The sequence below is a fragment of the Labrus mixtus genome, chromosome 5 (assembly GCF_963584025.1).
Source record: "Labrus mixtus chromosome 5, fLabMix1.1, whole genome shotgun sequence".
NCBI lineage: Eukaryota > Metazoa > Chordata > Actinopteri > Labriformes > Labridae > Labrus > Labrus mixtus.
The window spans coordinates 17823014-17844858 of NC_083616.1; the positions used below are offsets into that span (position 1 = coordinate 17823014).

The 21845-nt window shown below is 38.6% G+C and overlaps 1 protein-coding gene across 1 annotated transcript in view; it reads right to left on the bottom strand.

Moving 5' to 3' along the window:
* Positions 1-542: 542 nt before the first annotated feature.
* Positions 543-21845, bottom strand: part of dapk1 (death-associated protein kinase 1) — a 75127-nt gene continuing 53824 nt past the window's right edge. The window contains exons 18-26 of the mRNA XM_061038358.1: positions 20375-20473; positions 16908-16985; positions 12789-13005; positions 9731-9916; positions 9423-9620; positions 7619-7757; positions 6661-6781; positions 6251-6439; positions 543-5612 (exon numbers count right to left, since the gene is read on the bottom strand). Of these exons, the coding sequence (XP_060894341.1) occupies positions 4317-5612; positions 6251-6439; positions 6661-6781; positions 7619-7757; positions 9423-9620; positions 9731-9916; positions 12789-13005; positions 16908-16985; positions 20375-20473 (2523 nt within the window). The 3' untranslated portion in view covers positions 543-4316. The remainder of the gene's footprint in view (positions 5613-6250; positions 6440-6660; positions 6782-7618; positions 7758-9422; positions 9621-9730; positions 9917-12788; positions 13006-16907; positions 16986-20374; positions 20474-21845) is intronic.

Consider the following 21845-nt stretch of genomic DNA (forward strand, 5'->3'; position numbering starts at 1 on the left):
ATTAAATACCAAATCTATGAGGAACAGTACAGTTATGTCACCTCTTCAGCACTCCTCTTCCTTGCGACACCTGCTATAAAAAGAAAACGTCATCTCATTGTGATGAAAGAACATCGCCCTCCTCCTGGTGTAAACTGTAAAGCAGTGAATATAAAAAACAACATACTTGCAGACTCATTGTCACAAAGTGCGTATGTTTTTTCCTTTGTGACTGCTTCATTATTACACACAATGAAGGTTTCATTTTTTGATTTGGGCTCCTGCAGGTTTGACATCAGATTGGTGAAAATCAAGCAGATGTTAATTGTCAATATACAATTCAAGAATATTCCCGGCCTCAAAAACACAATTTTCTAAATTAAGCATTTCTTCGACTATTAATACTGTGAAGCATGGTCACCGTATGATTGCATGTTTTTGGTATATCCACTTGAAAATGTTCTTATATGTTTATACTGTTCAAATAAAAAAGTTACATTTTTCCAATCTCCAGAAACATCATTATTTGTACGTCTTTTAAATAAAGAACAGAGAGCATGATATTAGGTAAAGAATTTATTATAAAATGTTTTACACTATAAAGTGTCAGAAGTACTAAGAACATGGCATTCCAAGACATGCTAAAATAATGTAACATAAATAGCGACAAAAAGACCTGTGCAATGCAGCGTCTGGATCAGAGTCTCCAAAGGGGGACATTTACTCGACTAATATTGAGTTCATCAAATTTTCCTTTTCAAACACACGAATGTTTTTAAGAACACCTTCATAATCCACATGTTTTGGTCGTACTCGCAGATCAGAACAATCCAAGGAAAAAACAGACACCAAACAGAGACAGAGTCAATAATAGTAGAATGATTCCCAGATTTGACTCTTTTTCTGAAACAAGAGAAATAATATTCACTTCCCTTTCTTGACCTTCTTTCTGAAGTTTGTGTTCTGTACAAGGCGTTAATAGAGGAATGAGCGAGTGTACTTAAAGGACACGAACATTGGCAAAGATTTTTATACACATCTTTAACAAAAGGCTTCAACTAAACAAGAAAAATATAATATTTTAGTGATCAGTTTGGAGACACATAACATTGCTGTACACATGTTTTTACCACCGTGATGTTAGATTTCTTTGAACATGTTTACATATTCTCAGGAGCGATGCGTAGTACATTCATTTTGCCTGGTTGGGGAACATATTCAGGTAACAACAAAAAAAAGAAGCTTCAAGCGAGTTGAACACAAACAGAAAAATAAAGGTGAAATTGAAGAAACAGGCATGAAGTATTTACATCACAGCTGGAAGTTTGCTGTGTCATTTGGCGACTTCAGGCTGGGACAAAAATAGTGAGAGAAGTCTTGTTTTTGAAATAGAAAGTCTCCTTTTATCTGTGTGAACAGACAGTAACACTGGGGGAAGTAAAGCAGAAAGGAAATACTGTGGAGGTCATCTTTTACGATCAAACTGTGACACTGTCCTGGAACATGGTATACATTAAAGAGATAAGACTATTTTTTTAGAAGATGTTTTCAAAAGAAACATTTTCATGATTCACAAACATTATAAAGTATCAGTTAACACACAAAGGGATTTTTTCTGGGATATTTGTGTCTTCAGCAGCCTTTGGCATTTGTTTTAAAATACTTCCAAACTTAATCCCATCCATATTCCTGCTTTTTGCTGACTGAGTCGTGTTTCAGCTTAAAGAAGACTCAAAGAAAGACAAACTGAAAGAAGATGTGAAGCCACGCAAAGTCAACCAACGACTCAGCACGGTCAGCTAAATTGAAGCTTGACAGAAGCGGCATCAACGCCACTGTTTGGAAATCAGGCACCGTGGACGGTTGCTAATACAGAAAAAATAAAAACGGGTTGAGAAAGCATTAGAATGTTCAGAGTAGGTCTTAATATAAATTAGTTTTTAGCCTGATAGGAAGTGTAAAACATGTACTGGTTTACTTGTCATATTTGGTGGCATTTTCTATTCAAAGTGTTCAGTATGAGTGCACAAATCGAGCTCTACGTTGGACCCTGTAATTCAAACCCGTGTGCCTTTAGGATTTCTGACATTAGACACTCTGAGTTTTGTTTTCAGCAAATATCAGATGGTGCTGCAAGGATGAACATCTTTCAATAAGACACAGTACACTGGGAAAAACACATATTCTAAGATGGCTTATGGTCCCTTTGTGAGAAGTCAATATGAGTTAATGGACATTTCAGTGTAAATATTCAAAGTAACAAATCATGCTACAAGTCCTACAAGACCTAAACTGTTTTGGAGGTTCCTGGAAAGAGCAATCTTGTAATTTGGTAATAGTTATGGTAAACTAAAGAGTCAGGGTCTATCTATTTACTCTACTGATCCCAAGCAGGTTCTGTTTGGATAAGTTACAACAAAAATGAGGTACATTTTCTCATTTCCTATTAAATGATAAAGTACATTTATTTATTTTATAGTAACTCTTAACACAATATTATACACTCTGACTTGTATTAAAGGTGACACAGTTTAATCAGAGTAGCCAATTAATCACTGGATTGTAATGGAACTGTTTTCATCGTTGGATAGTTAGTCAGACCAACCAGACAACTTAGGCTTTGGGGCATTTTTCCACAATTTTCTGTTATTTTTTAGACAAAACAAATGAATCAAGAAAACATATAATTGAGACACAACTATTGTTCAAAAGGGTTATCTTACAAACATTTTAATCTGATTTAATTGTTTGTCTTTTTTGGCCACAAGGTGGCAGCAGAACAAGCTGAAAACAACACTGGAATGTCATCAACTTTAGAAAGTGATTTGATGAAATTGCAAATATTTTGAGCTGTTTTACTGGGCACGATTTCACCATGTTCCCTGTTCATTAACTTACCAACTAAGTAATCTCATGCCAAGAGTACTGGACAAAAAAACAAAAACAGAACAACAATGACAAATCAATCCTACCAAACAGACTACACATCTCTGCTGAGCTGCAGAATTCACATCATTTTCTTCCCCTTTGACGCCAGAACAATTTCACAAAATCTTTGGATCCATTGCAAATATAAAAATGATGCTAGAAAGAACATAATTATATAGGTATTGTGACCTAGAGACACTATCAGTCAGATACACAGTGTGAAAAGTTTCACTTTTTTTCTGTCTAATGTTTTAGCAGCTTGTTCAAGGATCTATAATGTTTACCAAATTACATAATTCTCATCAGGAAAAGTCGAGACAGTTCAGACAATATAGGACCCTTAAAATACTTTGTCACCAAAAAGAATCAGTTATAAGATTACTGTTGTTGGATTAATAATCTGTATAAACCCACACATGGATCAAACATGATATTGTTTCCCTTTGACTCTGCCTACAGCTCCCACAGAGCATGAAATCAACTCCTCACTGGCTGTAATATGAGACAGATTCAACATGTTCAACATGTTTTATCTCTCAAACACTAAACACAACAAAGCAGAACTCTCCTCTGATTTCACCTTTGTGTTAAACAAACCCTGTAACAAGAGCAGAGCTTTCTTTTCTTTTTTTATTTCTCATGCTCTTACTTCATTCACTTTTTCTGCCGAAAATGTAACATGGCCTTATCTCAATAGAAATGATTGAATTTATTTTACTATTAGTGTCAACAAGGCACAGTTTTTCAAAATATTTCCTTTTTTTTTTAATTTTTGTTTTTAATAACAAGACTATTTGTGCTCTTCAGGGAGGTAGACAGCCACAAAGGCACTCTGAAAAAATGCTGTTAATCCATTAAACAACATTAACTCACCTCAGTAACACAGAAGCAACAATGGGGATCAGATTTGATGTAACTGTGTGGATGGAATAGGGTAAGCCTAGTATGGTCATGGATATAAACTATTCCTCCATTTTTTTTTTTTGCTTAAGGATGGATGTGTCAAAAACTTGCCAGCCATCTTTTTTTTCATGTTTCTAAAAATGTAATGGTTCTGTCAATTGCTGTAAGAGTGAGACTCCGATGTGCAGTAGATCAGGAGGGATATTAAAAAGCAGCACAAGATTAAGAACAAAATAAAAGCACTAGATTCCTCTTTGGAGCTCAGGACAATCAGCTCTTTCACAACATTCATAGAGGAAGGAAAGTCGGCTGTACAGATGTGGAGAGCACAAACACGACATCTGGTTCACACGCCAACTTAATATAGCATTGAAGAACGAGCAGCTGGACTCTGGTAAAGATTGCACTTCATGATCACTAACACAAACGTCTTGTGTCAGTTCTGTTTTCAGGAAAACGACTTGTCAGAATATTTGACATTTGGCAGGAAGCCGACCCTGATTGGTTCAGCGGGAAATGACAGAACTGATGGAGTTGTACGATGTTCCACCGTTGCTGATGGGTGGGTAGCCATTAGCGGCCCCGCCCACCGCCTCCATATTGACCCTGAAAACAGGTGAGGCTTTAAGCAGGAAGTCGGCAGCGTCTCTGCGGCCGAGCTCCCTCAGTTTGGCCATCAACACACCCACTGTGCTGTCCGCTCGCCCACTCCACTCCTGCAGCAGAGCTGCCGTGGGGCTGGGCTGCAACAAGGCCTGCTGAGATTCCGGCTCAGAGTCCAGCTCAAGGGCGCCATTTACAGTTCCATTGCTGTGTTTGGCCACCAAGTCTGTGAGGCCGAGGTTCATGGCGAGCAGGCACCAGTCTTTCCCGAGAGCATCAGGAGGGTCCAGCATGCGGCAAAGCTTCCTGCGAGCCAGAAGGGGGACATCTGAAATGTGGATGTCCGTTCCAAGAATACCCTGCTGGTAAACTTCGGCACAGCCAAAAACCAGGATGCTACTAAAGCTCTCACGATATCCGCCCATGGTGTTGGTGAGCGAGCTTTCTCTCTGTACCTGTGCTCTGAAGAAGTCTTTGGGCTGGTAGATCATGATGGGGGCATGGTGCTCCCTCAGCTGCTGAGGACTCAGGTAATATTTGGCCGTGAGCAGTCCAGGCAGGGTGGAGGCCAGCAGGTTCTCTGTGATACTGCAGATGGTGTCCAGCAGAGTGTAGCACTTTGCCCGCTCTGATTCGTGCCCACGCACCTGAATCTCCAAACCCTGCCCATGATTGACCAGCAGGATCATGGCCTCCACTCCCCCCTGGCTCACCTTGGCTCCGTTGGTCCACAGGTGGATATCTCCATCGAAATCCTCCCCACCCTCCTCCTCGGGCTTCTGCTGGTGGCTCCAGCGACACAGATTCACCTGCAGTTTGTGAAATAGGCCACAGGGGAAGGGTGTAAGGTGCTCTGCAGGGACCAGTCGAACCCCCCCATAGAGCAGAGACTCCTCCTCCTCCTCTTCGGTCCAAGAGCGGTGGAGGCCGTTGGTCTTGATGAGGGCGGGAACATCCACCATGGAGGGGTTGGTGGCGTCGCGGGCACAGACATCCATGGCATCCAGGATCTGCAGCAGCTCGTCCACATCGCTTTCAGGAGCCAGAGCTTGGACTTCCTCCAGCCTGTAGCGCCCCCTGTAGTGGTGGATGGCTTTGGGTGTCTCCACAGAGAGCAGCTTGCCGAGCACGTTGCTGCAGAGCCAGCGAGGTTCAAGAAGAACAACATCCTGCACCGTCTCACTCTGCATGATGTTGATCTGTTGAGGGGGGCATACAGGAAGAGGATAAAGGATGGTGAGAGAAGAAGAGGAACATATAATGAAGGGAAATATTATATATATTATAAGAAACTAATTATGGGATGCACATCTGCTGCATGACCTACTGTAAGACAAAAACATCAGCAAACACTCAAAGAATCTGTTCTCAAACTCCGGGTTATTCTGTCACTTGGCGCTCTGAGCTATGACTCATTCTGGTAAATAAACAGAGAAACAACAAGTTCCTGCTCTCTGGTAAAGCTGAGTAATTGTTTACTGCTGTTTTGGTTTATTATTTTTCCCATGAACAAATAGCACCCCTTAGTGGTAGCCTGGACAAATTACAGCCATAAACCATTAAATGGTGTAATATAAACAATTAATACAATAAGAAGTCCTTAAGCAGCAGTGATGCAACAAATCTAGATCAAGCATTTATATTTATTTAACAACAGAAAAAATATCAATAAAAATATTTTGTCATATAACAGATGTTTGTTTACATTTGTGTAAGATGTAATAGTGTTTTCTGTTTGATTTTTACACCCCAGCCCCCATGTCATCCTGAACCTCAAAAGAACACGAGACTTATGCAGGACACAGCCTGGTGTGGCCCTTCATAAACAGACTCATACCTCCCCCATGCTGTGCAGCTGCAGGGCCAGTGTGCGCAGGTGATCCTGGCTGACCAAAGGGTTGATGTGCTCCTGAACGTCGCTGACAAACTGTTGCCATGACGTCAGCTGGTTGGGACCGCTCATCTTCCTCCAGGTCGGCAGAGTGGTCAGCAAACGCTCCGACAGCAATGTCATGGGAATACAACTCTGCAGTGACAGAGGAGGTAGGGAGGATAGTAAGGACATTAACTGTATGTTATTATGTTACTGACTTTTTTTTTTTTTTAGAAACAAACATATAAAGGAGAAAAACTATATTCTAGAGTCAGTTACTGGAATTCGACATAGTCTCATAAAAACACTTCACTTTAATTCCTAATGCGGACAGGAAAGACACAGGAAGAGTAACAAGTGTTTGCAGAACTCACAGAGATGATGTTGGTGCGTAGTTCCTGCAGGTGACTCCTCAGCAGCTTCACGTCTCTGGAGTTTGAGGCTCCAGCATCCATCACAAACAATTTTTCACTGATGCGTAGGTCGACACCAAACCTGAAAACAACGAAAACAAAAGAAACAAAACCAAACATTTTAAAACTAAAAACATCTTAATATGAGTCTAAAAGATCCTTTTTGTCTGCACTCATGTTGTGGGACATTCAAGTGCTAAGTGCTTTTGTAGTTTAAAACAGGTGGAAAATGTAGTAATAACATAAATCCCCATTCATCAAAGTAAAGTAATTAATTAATTACAGCCACCATGTTGTATTGTTTTGTTCCCCATAGTGGTGATGCTTAAGATGATGGGTAGTGAGTTATTAACTGCTATTGATCATAGAAAAAAACAAACTGTTTGTGTTACCTCTGTTGGAGCCAAATGATGTGTTTGTTTTGTGTCATGCTATTTTCCTTGTGGTTGTGTGTGTTGGCCCTCTACTGGGCACTATGTGTAGCCTGGGCAGATGCTGTGGTTAAAGCAAGGCTCCAGGTGAGGTGGGACAGGTGATTGAATGGAGGCAAACAGGTTTTTTTACCGTGTCAGCCTGTCGCAGTTAAACGCATCCAACACGGATTTGTTTGTTTTATTTATAGACGTAGTGGTTCGTCATATTTTCCTTTATTTGATAAGAAGTGTTTAAAAATAAATGGATTGAAATATCCAAATCAAATCATCAATGGACTGTGTTCATTTCTTTGCTAAGCACGCGTCCGAAAGCTTCCACATTCATCCCTCAAGTGACTTTTCTAAACAATATTGGGTTTGTTAAAATTGGTCACTACAACCTCTATCAGTCAATTTATTGGGGAAACATATACGTTTGCATTGTGAGAAAAAAAAAATACAAACTACAATGAGATCATGTGGTGTGCTGGTGTTCGAGTCCCGACCTGTTCCTAACTTCTTTGAGCAGAGCTTTCTCTTTGTCGTAGCAGAACTCTCCAGAGAAAGCTCTGGGGACATCAGCTAGGTCAGCGTGAGTCGCCACCAGAACAACTTCAAGAGGCTGCTGGATCCGACCTCCAAACGCTAGACAAACACAGTGAAACACACACACATACAGTCATCACAGAACATCTTTTGTCATATCACACAACTTTTTCCATTTTCTAGGTATTGTTAAATGAGATTCTAAACTGTCTTATCATTTTGCTTGGTGTCTTTGTTTGGGAACCTGTCTCTTAAAAACAAAAACTGTCTAAATCAAATAGAGACATGGTCCAGTTGGCTGATTGGACCCAGAAGAAGCCCTGTACATCATATAGTTGCAGAGGATATCTGGCTCCATTTAAAAAGACGACTCCCACCCTTTAAATTTTGAATTTCAGCTCCTTCCGTCAGTATAAAGTACCAACCTGCAAAACTAAGAGATACAAGAACAGCTTTGTCCCAGCAGCCAACAGTGAGATGAACGAGTCATATAGCAGTAGCAATCTTCTTTTGGAGCCTTTTTAGCAAATTTATTGATTATTTATTGATCTCTGCACTTTTTATCTTGTACTTCCTTTATCTTATTTTTACTGTTTGCTTATTTCTATCTTGTTTTTACTTACAATGTTTTACTGATTGGTGGTGTAATCTTATTTTTGTCTTGTTTTTATTTGTCTTATTCTTACTGATGGGTTACTTTATCTTGTTTTTACAGGTCATTCTCTTAGTTTTGAGCACTTTTGTCACTTTATCATGTTTTGTCCTGTGCTCTGGTTTGTGTGTAAAGGGAGGCCGACTATTGTGCTAGGCCCTAAAAACCTCAGAGAGACTGATATGACTGTCCTTAATGACATCAGTCTGGCATCTAGCATCACTGTAAGGAATCTAAGAGTTCTATTTGATCAAGATATGTCCTTTAGCTCTCACATCAGGCAAATTTCAAGGACAGCCTATTTTCACCTTCGTAATCAGGAAGATCAGGAATATCCTGTCGCAAAATGATGCAGAAAAACTAGTTCATGCATTTGTTACCTCCAGATTGGATTATTGTAACTCTCTTTTGTCAGGGTGCTCTGGCAAATCTATAAAGACTCTTCAACTAGTCCAGAACGCTGCAGCTCGTGTACTGACCAGAACTAGGAAGAGGGACCACATCACTCCTGTGTTGGTCGGTCTCTCCCTCTCTCTCTCTCTCTCTCTCTACAATAAGTCATATTACTGCATGTATCTATCTGTAAATCTCAGTCACTAACCACCTACTTTCCTGGGAGCTCTTGAGCTGTCTTAGGCTCCTCGAGATCTTTGGTTGATGGCCTGCCAGAACAACCAACAAGTAAGGTCTTTTTACCTGCTTTTTGTAAAGTGTCTCGAGATAACACTTGTTATGAGTTGACGCTATACAAATAAAAATTGATTGATTGATTGACTAAATACTGTAAACCAAATCTACCTACAGGTACAAATAAAGTTACCTTACCTTAACTTACAGTAGTTGCCATGTGTTTCTTGTTTGACAGGGAAGGACTACAACTGTAAGTAAAACTTTACATTTGTGCTGCAATAACTAAGACGATGCAAAAGTCTAATTAAAACCACATCGTGGATGACATTGTCATCGAGGCAATAATAAGTGCTTGGATCTATTTACCTGGATTGCATTACAATCACTTTTTAATTTTTTTCTCATTTTCAAATAAATAGTATACATTAAAATGAATTAGTATATTAGTCATATAACATCCCTGTCCCTCTCCCTGTCCTCACCAATGTTGTCCTGTGGCAGCATCATGGCCTTCAGCAGGTTCAGCCAGTAGGTGATGTGGCTCAGTTGGGTCTCGTACGGCTCCTCCAGACTGAACAGAACCAAATGGATCGCTGTGGCATCATTGGCTGCAAAGTAGTCATAGGTGCAGTAATAGACTGGGTTTCCTGAAAACTCCCACACGCTGAAATCCCCAACACCTACAGAGAGGGCAACATGTCAAATCAACAGAATATCAGTACTAATGGAGTACCAATCCAGAGTTGTATTAGTATTTATGATGAGTTCTTCCTCCATCACTGGCTCTCACCGTTGATGTTGGCGTGCTGGATGTCGATGGCCTTTGTGGCCTGTTCATCTGCTGTGGACAGAGCGTTGTGGACGGGGGAGAAGACCTCCAACACTCCTTTGGTCAGGCTCGGCTCAAACATCATGCTGCGACTGCGCACACTCACGTTCTCACAGCCCGGGTACAGGTTGGATATGCTCACCGACACTGAACAGAGGAAAAACACATCAAGTCAGACCGACAGGACTGAAACTGTTAAAACCTCTCTGCAGCAGGGTCAGATTTAGTTGACGTGACGGTTTACTTGGCTGCATCACAGATTCAATGAGAGATAGATTTGTTTTTTAATCAAGTTCTTCAGAATGAATTATGAATCTTTGCATTTGGTTTTGATCTTGGAGTTTTCTTACACTTTATACAGAATAGCATCATTATGGTCAAATAGAAAAAACGTGAAGTTAAATATAAAAACACCATTAACATAAGTGAGCTGCAAAAACATGACTTTGTTATGATGAATAATCTCAACTAGAATAAATACTTTGTATCCTAAAATATATTTTTCAAACAATCATTGCACACTCACTAACACATGGGGGAGCTATTGTATTGCTAATCGTTCACTTTGCACACATGCCATTTGGATTCCATTGACACTCTGTAAGACCACACCTACAACTTGTTTTCAAGGGTCTTGAGCAACCTTTTAACTGCAGTTTAGTTTCTTGCTGTAAATGCTCTTCTCTTGGTTCAAATCAATCTCAGATAGCTTCTCACCAGGGCAAACAAAAGACAACACATGCCTAAATTAAACTGCTTGAAGCATTTGTTTAAGCTGAGAATTATCTTGTGATATCCTGCTTTTTTAACACTGACTGTCTGATCAAGTAAATTAAAAGTCAAACAAAGTTGTCCCAACAGAAAGCATCTCTTGTTCTATAATCACTTGTAAAATAAGCTACACTAGCTTTACCATGATCGTCTGGATTCATTTAATAAACACTTTGCTAACTCTGCTAAATTGCTGTTTTGACATTTCTGTCTGCATAAGCAAACACAACAGTGAGAATAATGCTGCAGATCATGACAATTATCTTGCAGTAAATCGATTTTCTAGTTTTAGGTCAGACAACTGCTTTTATTTTGGACTTCTGGGATAAATAGCTGCCCATGTGTCTGTGTCAACTTCTTTGCTGTTTATGACAATAAGCATCCTAAAGAAAGGATACTTTTTAATTTCAAAATAAATACATCGAAAACTAGGAGAACCAGGCCTCAATTTAAGCAAAGCACAAGTCTCTTCAATGCTTTTCTGTGCCTTCAACAGATGACTAAAGGGAGTGAATAAAAGAAGATCAATCTCTCTCATAACTGAAGCATGAACATCCAGAATGACCAGAAATGAGTGTACACAGCAGAATACTATCAGGTGTCAACACTATCACAACATTTTTACTCTAGACCCATTTAAACATGCATTAAACTGTTACACTTTGTATTTTGACAGGCTTACAAAAGACCATAAATCAATACTTTTAAAAAGTCTGCTTGAATAGAAATATAATACGCAGACCAAGTGACATAATGACAGCCTGCTCCCTCTCCGCCATCTTCTTTGTGTTTCACGGAGGAGTCATTTCACTTATCTCTGCAGATATAAAACAACCTCAAGGAGTATTTTACTGTATTTAGCTTGAGTTGGAAGAGGGAGAAAAAAAGCTGTTTCAACCTCCCCATCAGCAGGGACAGATGCTGCAGATTTCCAGGTAGCATAGAGGACGGGATCAGTAACATTATACGGCTCAACCTCACTATTATCAGAGTATCATGTCTGTCTGGGAGGTAATGGTTGTGAGTGCCGCAGAATGGAGCGCTCGAAGGAAACACAATGGTACAAATGTGTGTGTTGATGTGTGTGTGGGAGGGCGAGTAGAGTGCAAATACAGAGAGATTGAATTCAAAGTGTGAGTGTGTGTAGGTTTTTTACACTACACTGAACATGTCAGGGAGTCTTACTACAGATCTGTCACTGTGTTTCTTTTTGAAGTTCAGCAGCAGAAAAGAGGAACTGTTTCCAGTTAAAGATTTGAGTTCAGCTATTGGAGTAATGGGGGGTTCATGATTGAGGTTACTGGGTGAGTTGCCAGATTAAATAGGGATGAAAGACAGAACAATGTTTGTGTGTTGGTGCTTATTATGTAGATAGTGTAGACTGATGTGTGAAGGCATACTGTACATTGTTTTGGTTTTATTTGTGTAAAAAAATGATGCATCCAGGTGAAAATGGGTGCTTTCTATGTTCTGCTTTCAGCCCATTCACCTCAGTGTCAATGGGTCAGATCTGTGACAGGAGTGATGACCATCATTCATGGTAGGTTTAAGATCAACCAGGGGAGCTTTTATTATAGCATAATATAATGATTCTTTTGCACCAGTTTCTCTTTTCTTTATCAGATCAATTTGTCAAAAAATGTAAAGGGGTAAAAAAAATAAAATCACAATTCAGGTGCCATGTGACATTTCAAAATAAAATGTAATAAAATAAAGTGATGGCTCTCAGGAACTTAAACATTTGATCTTGTAGCTCATTAGTTTTCATCACATCTCCCACCTTACTTTGTTTTGAAATAAAGTCTCTTTACCTTTCAGTTCCTTCTTCCAATGACTGGTTCTTCTTTTTATACAAATTTAAATATTGTTCAGAGGTATCTCTTAGTCGTCTGCCCTTTCATTCTTTTTAAACCATTGTGTTTGTTCTCTGTGTAAAATACTTATTCTTTCGCAAACCCTTCATTCAAAATAACAAATATTCTACAACCAAAAAGTAAAAGACCATCCAGAAATATAGAGAAGTCCTCTCAACCACCTGAAAGTACTACATAAAACCTGAGATACCTGAAGATAACTAATGGAGCTAAGATAGAAACAGAATTATGGTTAACCCTAGTTACTGTTCAAATCTTCAAAATCTCTGAATGATAAATGTGTAAACACGGTTGCTATGCATTGGTGTTAAATAAATGACTGTAACAAGTTCAGCTGAATCAGCACTCATTACAGATGTCTGTCGGTCACCTACCAGCAGGTTTGGAACTGACGGGGGAGTTGGGATGGCGGGTCGTGTTGGTCATGCGTGTTCGTTTCCTCCTGAAGAAGCTGCGCAGGATGCCACATTTCAGAGACTCCAGCAGCATGCTCTTCCCTGATCCCGAGTGTCCGAACAGCTTCAGCTTGATCCTGGACTGGACCATCTGAGTGGGCCGCAGCTGCTGGATGTAGCTCAGTTTGTGGTTGTCCTGCCCCCAAAAAGCACCCACACAAAGTTTTTAGATAATCATTCCTCACATTGATAAAGACATGTATCTACTGTTTGAACTTTAAAAGTGCCCCAAAACCAGCCAACACATTTGAATCAATCACATCTTCTTCTAGAAAGTGTGTTTCCAAACACACCGTTCAAAGTAACGTCTCTTTTTTTCAGTTTGAGTACATGACTATGACTAACAGCTCAAACACAAACAGCTGTATGAGCTTTACAGACTCTAAGCTAATGTTGGAAATGTTCACACTCTTCTCTGAGCACTTAAGCAGGCTAACATTTGTCATTCTTTTTATTGATTCACAAAGAGAAAACAATAAGAGCTCAGTACACTTTGACAAAGTATTTGCACAGTTGGTCCAGGAATCTCACTCAGCATTTTTCAGCATAGTGGTGTTGTACATTAACAAAACAATCCTTAAACCCATTCAGTTTTATTTATGCCAAGTTGCACTTCATATCTAGAAGATTGAGGGCTCTCTCTTTTTTTTTTTTAAGTCCTTCATCCAGTACAGTCTCTCCACTTTTCTAAGATTTCCACAGTTGAACAGAAGGTGATTTATCCACAACCCACTTTGTCATTATAGCCTTCCTAGGCAACATTAGAAGCAATTGAATTATTTCCATTTGTCCCTTCAAAGGGTATTAAAGGTAAAGGTATTACAGTGGGCCAGGAGGCAGTTGTTGTCTGTTCTCCTATCCCCGTGCCTATTTCTCCACATACTGCTTTCCAAAATAATAACTTTTTTTGTCTTGCTCCTAAAGATTTGTATTGCATTTGGGACAAATGTGGGAAGCTCCTGTTGTGAACTTACGATAAAAATACAGAGATATGTAAACATTATACAACATATTGCATAGCATCTTCTTTAATCTATGACATATTAATGTTCAGGTTTTGTATGATCCAAAAGGAATCTTTCCAGCATGACTGAACCGCTCACTAAAGGGAGGGTATTCGCCTTCTTAAATACTTAGAGCCTGACCTGGAAATATTAGTCTTCGGTAGGTAGATCGTGCTAATCGCTCAAAGATTCCATTTTAAAGCTCCCATTACTGCAAAGATCATCTACCTTTTTTAAACCTGCTACTTGCCAGGATTTGGATTTGGGCCCTGCCCCCTCAACTGGATGTCCACCAATGTTGTGCATTCAAAGGCTAATTTTCCTTAATCATTGCCTTTGAGCGTCTCCTCGTCTTTATTAGTTAACAGGTTGTCCTGTTAATATAATCTGTAGTTCATACACAAACTGGTCTAATTCATTTACAGGAGAAAAGGTTGACACATTACATCATCTGTTTCAAGCCAATGCAATCCAGTTTCGTGAACTACCCATAAATAGTTATTTCTAGCAGGTATTGCAAACCACTCCCACCTTTTTCTTTAGGGAGCTGTACATTTTCTAATTGTATTTTGGGGTTTAAAAATATATTAATAAAAATAATATCTGTTCTATCATTTGTCCTTAAAATCCTAAAAAGCAAAAGATATAGAATCACTTATCTGAGGAAGAATAATAATCATCTTAATAAGATTCATCCTACCAAGAATGGCTTCCTTTACCAGATTCCTCCACCTCTTTCTTTGAAATGTTTTATCGAGTTGTTGATGTTTTCAGTATACACTTAATTATGTTTTGGTGTGACTCTTCAGTCCAAAATTTTTTAACACATTCCATGAGCGCTTGCACTGAATTACTCGATTGTTAAGGTAAACAGGACGTGATGTTTTGTACCTATTATTGCATTTAATATTATTATTTTGTAGAATAGCTATTGTTAAGGTTCTATAGTGAGGGGCCAGGGCAAACAGGAGATGTGATTTTATCAGTCATTTCTCCATTAAAAATTTGGTGTGACATTTTCAGCGTTTTGCTTTAAACACAAAACAAAGTTTAACTCGTTGTAGGACATCATTAGATGGAAATAAGGACAAAGTCAACTATATTTACAGTAAATGTTACTTATTATGTTGTTATATGGCTGAAGAGGATGTCCATAATATACTGTATGTCAGCATCACCTCACACAGCCAAATGTGTCTGAATGTATCCGCCCACTAATCAAGCAAAGTTTGTCAGTGTCAAAGTAAAAGGGCAGTCGGTACATTCAGAAGCATAAACATTGAAAGTCATTTCCAAAGAGTGCTGGCTCCTCTTCACCTGCTCTTACTTTGCCAATTCAATGACATTTATTAACATATGACAGTTTGTGAGCCATCAGCAGTTGAGTCACATATCAGAAGTGGATATGTTATGTTAACACATTCAATATTAAAAACATCTCGTTTGAAATATCTGTGATTCACGCCTGAGCAGAACGCAACTTCAATTTTGACATCATATTGAAGTCTTTTAAAGTGTGTGTGTGTGTTTTTTCCCCTCTGGCTTCTTTGGAAGTCAGTGCTCTTCCTAAACTGGCACCAATGTGTTAAAATGTCTTAATTTAGCCAAACATATGCAGAGAATGACTGTTTTCACAGTTGATGCTGTCATGTTTTCACGCTCTGAACTCAATCTCAGCAGGTTCTCTGAAAAACTGGATTAGGAGAAACGTCAGCGACATTTAGCTTTTGGTGTGTTCTGGTAGATGTGACTCGAGGCAGATTGGTGACACTGGGCTGAACGCCACACACACCTCCAAAGCTAAGAAGCTAAAGGCTTATAAATGCAGCAATCTTAAATTGGCTCCAGTTTGAACAGAGGCTGATTTGACTCAGGTTTAGTTCTCACTCCTTATCTGAGTTACTGAACTGATCAAAAAGCATTACTGTCACACAGATGTGTCTGGAAAATAAGTATGGGTATAGCCTCCAATTCTTAAAGTCCTAAAATCTGATATGTGGTATCAGCAAGTATGTCAGTAAATGAACTGATCCGATACTTTAACCAAGCAGCCAAAAAACCAACCAATAGTCACTGCTAGGAACATCAGCAATCAGTGTATTACTACCATCATAATGTATATTTTTTCAATTGCACTAGAATCTGAGGCGTTCTTTGTATTAGCAAACACTAACGTCCAGGTATTTAAAAATTGTATTTAAATTGTATTTAAAAATTGTATCAGAACAGAAATCAACTTTATGCCACAGCTAGCTGTTCTTGCAGGTAAATAATTTAGATGTTGAGGTCCCTGGAAATTAGCCGCAAAGACTGAAGCTGCTCCTTTTACTGTACAGTTAATTACAGGGGACTGTCCTCGAAACAATAAACAAAAACTAAATTAAACTTAACAGGGAGAGTTATAGTCCCTGTCAGATGCAATCCTAAAGTCATCCTAAAGTCTTGGAAAACAACAGCAAAGGTGGCTCATGGTTGTGAAATTAATGTTTAATTAATGGAGAACAGGTCTGGAGAGCATCTGGAGAGCATCTGAAATGGACTCTTCCTCAAACACTGGACATGTGTGGTCTACACGTAACAATCCGTCTGATTTAAACAAAACTCATACAAACTGTTGTATTTTGTGTATTTAAATCGTGTGGAGACAAAGCAAAAAACAACATTATTGTGTGTATATCAGTATACTCCATGTCACTTTATATAAAAATAAAACTTTTTTAAACAAAACCTGCTTCTTATTAAGCAACGTTCTAACTTATTGTTCCTTTACATGTTTAGGAAAGTGTTGCCACACAGTCTAAAAATGGTGCGGTGATAAAATGTAACACCTTCATGGTGAACACATCTCTCCACACCTCTGCATGGAAATAGACCAAGTGTGAAGAGAGTTTTTGAAGGCTGCATCAAGCAAAGTTTAGAAAGTCTCTTTTTTATTGTCTACACTAAAAAGTTCTTATGAAGAGTCTAAAAAGTTCTTATTAATTTCTTATTAAAAGGCTGATGTGTGTGTGTGTGTATATGTGTTTGCTTTTACCTTTTTAAGCTTGCCCAACAGAGAAACTATGGGTTCATGTTGATCCTTATACGCCAAATCCTCTGCAGTCTTTCCATCCTGAGGGGGGAAAAAAGAGTAAACGAGATAAAAGAAAGGGATGAATAAATGTTTAAGAAATCAGAGATAATCCCTAACATTCCCTTTGGCTGTTGCTGAGATATGCCTCAGTGCTTCTAAATCAATCTATGTTGACTCTTCTTTTAAGGAGCATAACGTGTCAGATTTCTGGTCATTTTAGATCAAAGAAATATATGCAGGGCTGATTAAGCTGCTGCTGCTGCACATCAGCTATCGTACATCTTCCACACAGCTGACAGTAATAAAATATTCAGCTGCAGCTTGTGTGTTTTTTGTCCTGAACTAGACACACAGTCTAGCTTGGTTCAAGAAAAAACTGGCAACTTTTTTTAAAACACAAAAAAGATATATTCATATATTTTTTCTTTGATAACAAAATACAATAAATCATGCTTCCTTACAATCAGGTGTGAGAGTACCTAGACATCATTATTACTCACTTAAAATAGGGACATGGATTTGAACACTTTAAACCCACAAAGAAGTGAAGTTCAGCCAGCTTTGGTCTAATGCAAGGGGCTGCTGTGGTTTCTTCAAAGGAAATGAAGAGCCTGCAAAACAGTGTGGTCGAAACCACAGACGCTGACTCAAATGACATCACCTGAGGCAATTCAATGGCTCTTTCTAGAGTCATAAACAGCTCTATACAACTTCTATTTCTTCTTCTCATATGCAGAGGCGCTCATCAACACCTCTCCCAGCTGATACCTGTAGACTGACATCATGAACATGCATTTTTTTTTTTTTTCACATGTCAAGTCAAGCGTTTGATTCTCTGTCCATTCTCCCCTGAACACACTGACAGAGAAACACCACAGGGCCAACAAGTTTCACATCCCTTTCACTGACGCAGCCATCTGTCATAGTCCGGCTCTGACTTCTGCTTCACAGGAAGAAAAAATTGCACCGACAGCCTGAAACCCCCACAGAGCGCTTCCCACTTTACACACTTAAACGTCAAAGGACTTTCAACACAGATTTTCTTATGGAACGATCAGTTTACCTTTTATTATTCAAACGAGACTACATACTTATGAACCCTACATTATCGCAGAATTTTCTATCTTTCTATTTCATTCACTCTCCGATAAGGTCACACACCGTGATAAGAGCACAGAGGACACTGACCTTTAAGATTTTAAGTTTTCCTCAGCTAAATGTCAGAGATGTAAATGAAGTGCAGCAAATTTGACCACTTAGTTGGATTTACTTGTGGGTAAATTCATGAGCCCTGCTTGTACAGATGGCACGGTGTTGCGACTTTCACCATCGCTGCTTGGTAACGGTCAGATTTTGTGACCAGCTGGTGTTGTTTGCCTCAAGTTGGAGAGAAGGCAATTTGATCAGCTGTAGTATCTCTGATTTTGATTGAATATAAATGGATAGGGACTGTGTTGATTATTAAAAAATTAAGAAACATGCCAAACTAAAGAAAGACTGAAAACTACATTGCTCTGCCCTCTCTAATGACATGTTTAAACCAATAATAGAGTCCCCCTCCCCCAGCCACATCCCCAGCTGCTCCCAATAAACCACTGACCGCTGGCCACCAGACAATGAATTATACATCTCAGTATGTGCTCTCAAGATTAAACATGCATTGCACATCAGCTGTCATACAATATTCACAGCTTGAGAATTCAGAGAGAGAAAAAAGAACCCTCAGTGTAGGACATCTGGATGCTTAGCATCCAAAACATCATGAAATAACAAAAGAACACCTTCTACAATCGGATTGAAAATAAAATACTAACCAGTTCAAAGGGAAAAATGATCCTAACAACAAAGATTTAGATTGATTTATACAGAAATTTACAGAAAGACAACACCAGCCATTGGGTATAAAGACTCTTTGTATTACAGGAAATTAAAAGCCAGATGGGTCAAAGAGACTCATGATTGCATTCAACTTAGAGTGATGGAACCATTTCAGTCTACTAAACATCTGCAGAGAGATCAGAAAGACAAGTGAAGACTTACACATGGAGGCTAATAAAAAATACATGTAAGACAAACTTACAAAACAGAAACCAAGTCCACAAATATAGATTATTTTTCTGATAGAATCCTAATTCATAATCAACTTTTTGTTGTTGTTGTTGTACTTTGTAGACATTACAAGCCATCTTTGAATACTGGACGTTTGATTGCATTTCTTAGACATCCGTAGTGCCTGATTTGTGAGTTTTATTCATTTTTTTTAACATGTTTGTTAGCATTTTTACGTGAAGTTTTTATGTGCTTAAATGTTTAGATTTTCAGTGTTAGATTAATACAATAGCAATCTACCATCTTTTAGTACCAGCTCCCACAGTATATTAGAAATCTAAAAACCTCATTGCAGCGCTGCAACTGACATTATTTACATTTTACAATAATTTGCTGAGTTTCTACCTCTACCTAGGGGGTTATGAATTTGTTTGTTTGCAGCCAGGATAAGGCAAATTACTGGCATAACATTTATGCATCTCAGTGGAAGTGTGAAGGATGAGCAAAAGAAAATCCAATTTAATTTTGGAGTGAATACTCATCTAAACAGTCTAAAACCCAAAATACATTCTGTTTGTTTAATATTAGACAAAAACAAATTAAAATCCTGACCTTAGGAAAAAAATGAAACCATGAAAATGTAAACTTTTTCTCTTGAAATGACTTAATCAAAAAACTATTCATGTATTTTCAAAACTTAAAAACTACTTAAAAAGAAACTTAAAGATACCGAGAGGGTTCAAGAGGGTAAATGAACTTCAACAATAGAAGAGAGGGAACATTAAGATTTGTAAGTTTGAAATCCAAAGAGGTGAGGTTAGAGGATTGTAGAATTGAAGGCGGTGCAGCTTAGTATCAGGAGGGAAGTACTATTTATACATTTCAGCAGATTAATTCCAGTTTGAGTTAAAAAAGCTGCAATCAGCTTTTCTACTTTTATTGAGTGTGTATGGAGGCAGTGAGCAGTAACGTGCTCTGCAGCTCAAGCAGAATAGAACAACTCACCAGCGTGTATTTGAACAAATAGTGACAAAAAATGTTCTCAGTTTGTATACTTTATGAGCTTTGTCATGCATTAGGTTAAACCATGGCCACTTCCCCAAAAGATACTAACATCTGTCCTGGGGCTTAATCCTCTCTACATACTAATGCATTTAGCTCTGAAAGCAGGAGTGTGCAAATATAAACCAGCTTGTAAAGTTTCATTAGTGAAAATGCCAAGACTTTGCACTGGATTTTTCTAAAATAGCAATAAGAATGGCTTGTACTTTATAAATACCTGCAGAGCTGACACTGATCCTTCCTATAATGCACTATAACATATGTCATGTATCTGCTTTTTAAATGAAGTAAAAGTAGAAAGCTGAATGATGACTTACATTGGTGACAGCATCAATATTGGCTCCTGTCAGGCAAAGATGACGGACAACCTCAAGGCTCCCGTTGTTTGCAGCCAGGTGGAGAGGAGTTCTGCCGTACTGAAAGGGGAGAGAAAATATAAAAGGTGGCAATGAAGATGGCACATAACACAGAATGGAACATAACTTGCTATGCGATACAGTGGAGTTGAAAGACTGCAGAATAGAAAAGAAAATGTCAACAGACTCTTGACCATGACAAGGTGCTGCTCTGATTCATGTGGATCTGGTCACCTCTCGTCTCACTTTAATAATGTGAATAATGAAAGCTAGTTAGGCAGCTCTTACTGTAAATTCCAATAGACTAAGTAGAAGAAATAAATAATTTTAAATCCTTAAAATAATTTCCAAATCAATATTTTGATTCAAATGTTGTAATTCCTGGATAAGTAGCTATGTAATAAGCAGGATAATGTATAGAAAGAAGCAGGTTATAGCAGAGGAACCAGGACAGGGTGAGGGATCTTGGTCTCACCCTGTTGGGTTTCCATTTCAAAACAACCTGCTCACTATACATTATTAAAGATGAAATGTGACAAATGAAACATTTTAGGATTCTGAAACCAACCAACAGAGATTCCTCTTCCAGACGATAAAAGAGAAACTGTAGAAATGATCAACAGCCACTGGAAATAAAGGATGTATGAAAGCAGTATTTCAATCAATTATTTTTTGTCACAACTTGAAAAAACTAGTAAGCAATCATCCGTTTCCTTTTCTGCTCTAAACAACACAACAGGAGACATTTCCAATTCCATGCTTGTCATTTTCTCCCCCAGTGTCTACAGCGGACAGTGAACACAAACCCTGACACAGACTCAGCAATGTGCAATATAACTTTATAGATTTACCTTTAAAAACACACACAGAGAAACAGAGTACAATGAATAAATCACAACATCTCAGGCAGTGCTGACTCCTCCTGATGCACATCACATCCCTGAACTATTCTTGGAAAAAACATGCTTCTGTATGTGAAGAAGCTGAGAGGAGCTACCAGCAGCTTCTCATCGCAGAATACATTAAACAGGAAGGCATCAGTTAGAAATCACTGAAGGGAGGAATATGTGGGAAGACGTGCCCGGCAGAGAGGCAGAGAAAGATATCTTCAGATTCAAAATCGCTAATCTTTAAGTTTTTATATCTGAAAAAAAAAAAAAGTAAGCCTTAATTCCTCTATAAAATGGCTCAGGAGTAACACTACACCTCTGCCTTCCCTGCATATGTTTATAGTCTATATAGACCCAACTCAAGCATTTCTCCTGCAGCATACTAGAATGACTCTGCAAAATGTAAAAAAAAAAAAAGAAAAAGAAAAAGAAAAAAAAAAAAATATATATATATATATATATATATATACACTGTATATACTTGCCTTGGGCTTCACTTTCACTCTGATGCCACTAAATATTAGACGTAGGCAACTTTCAAA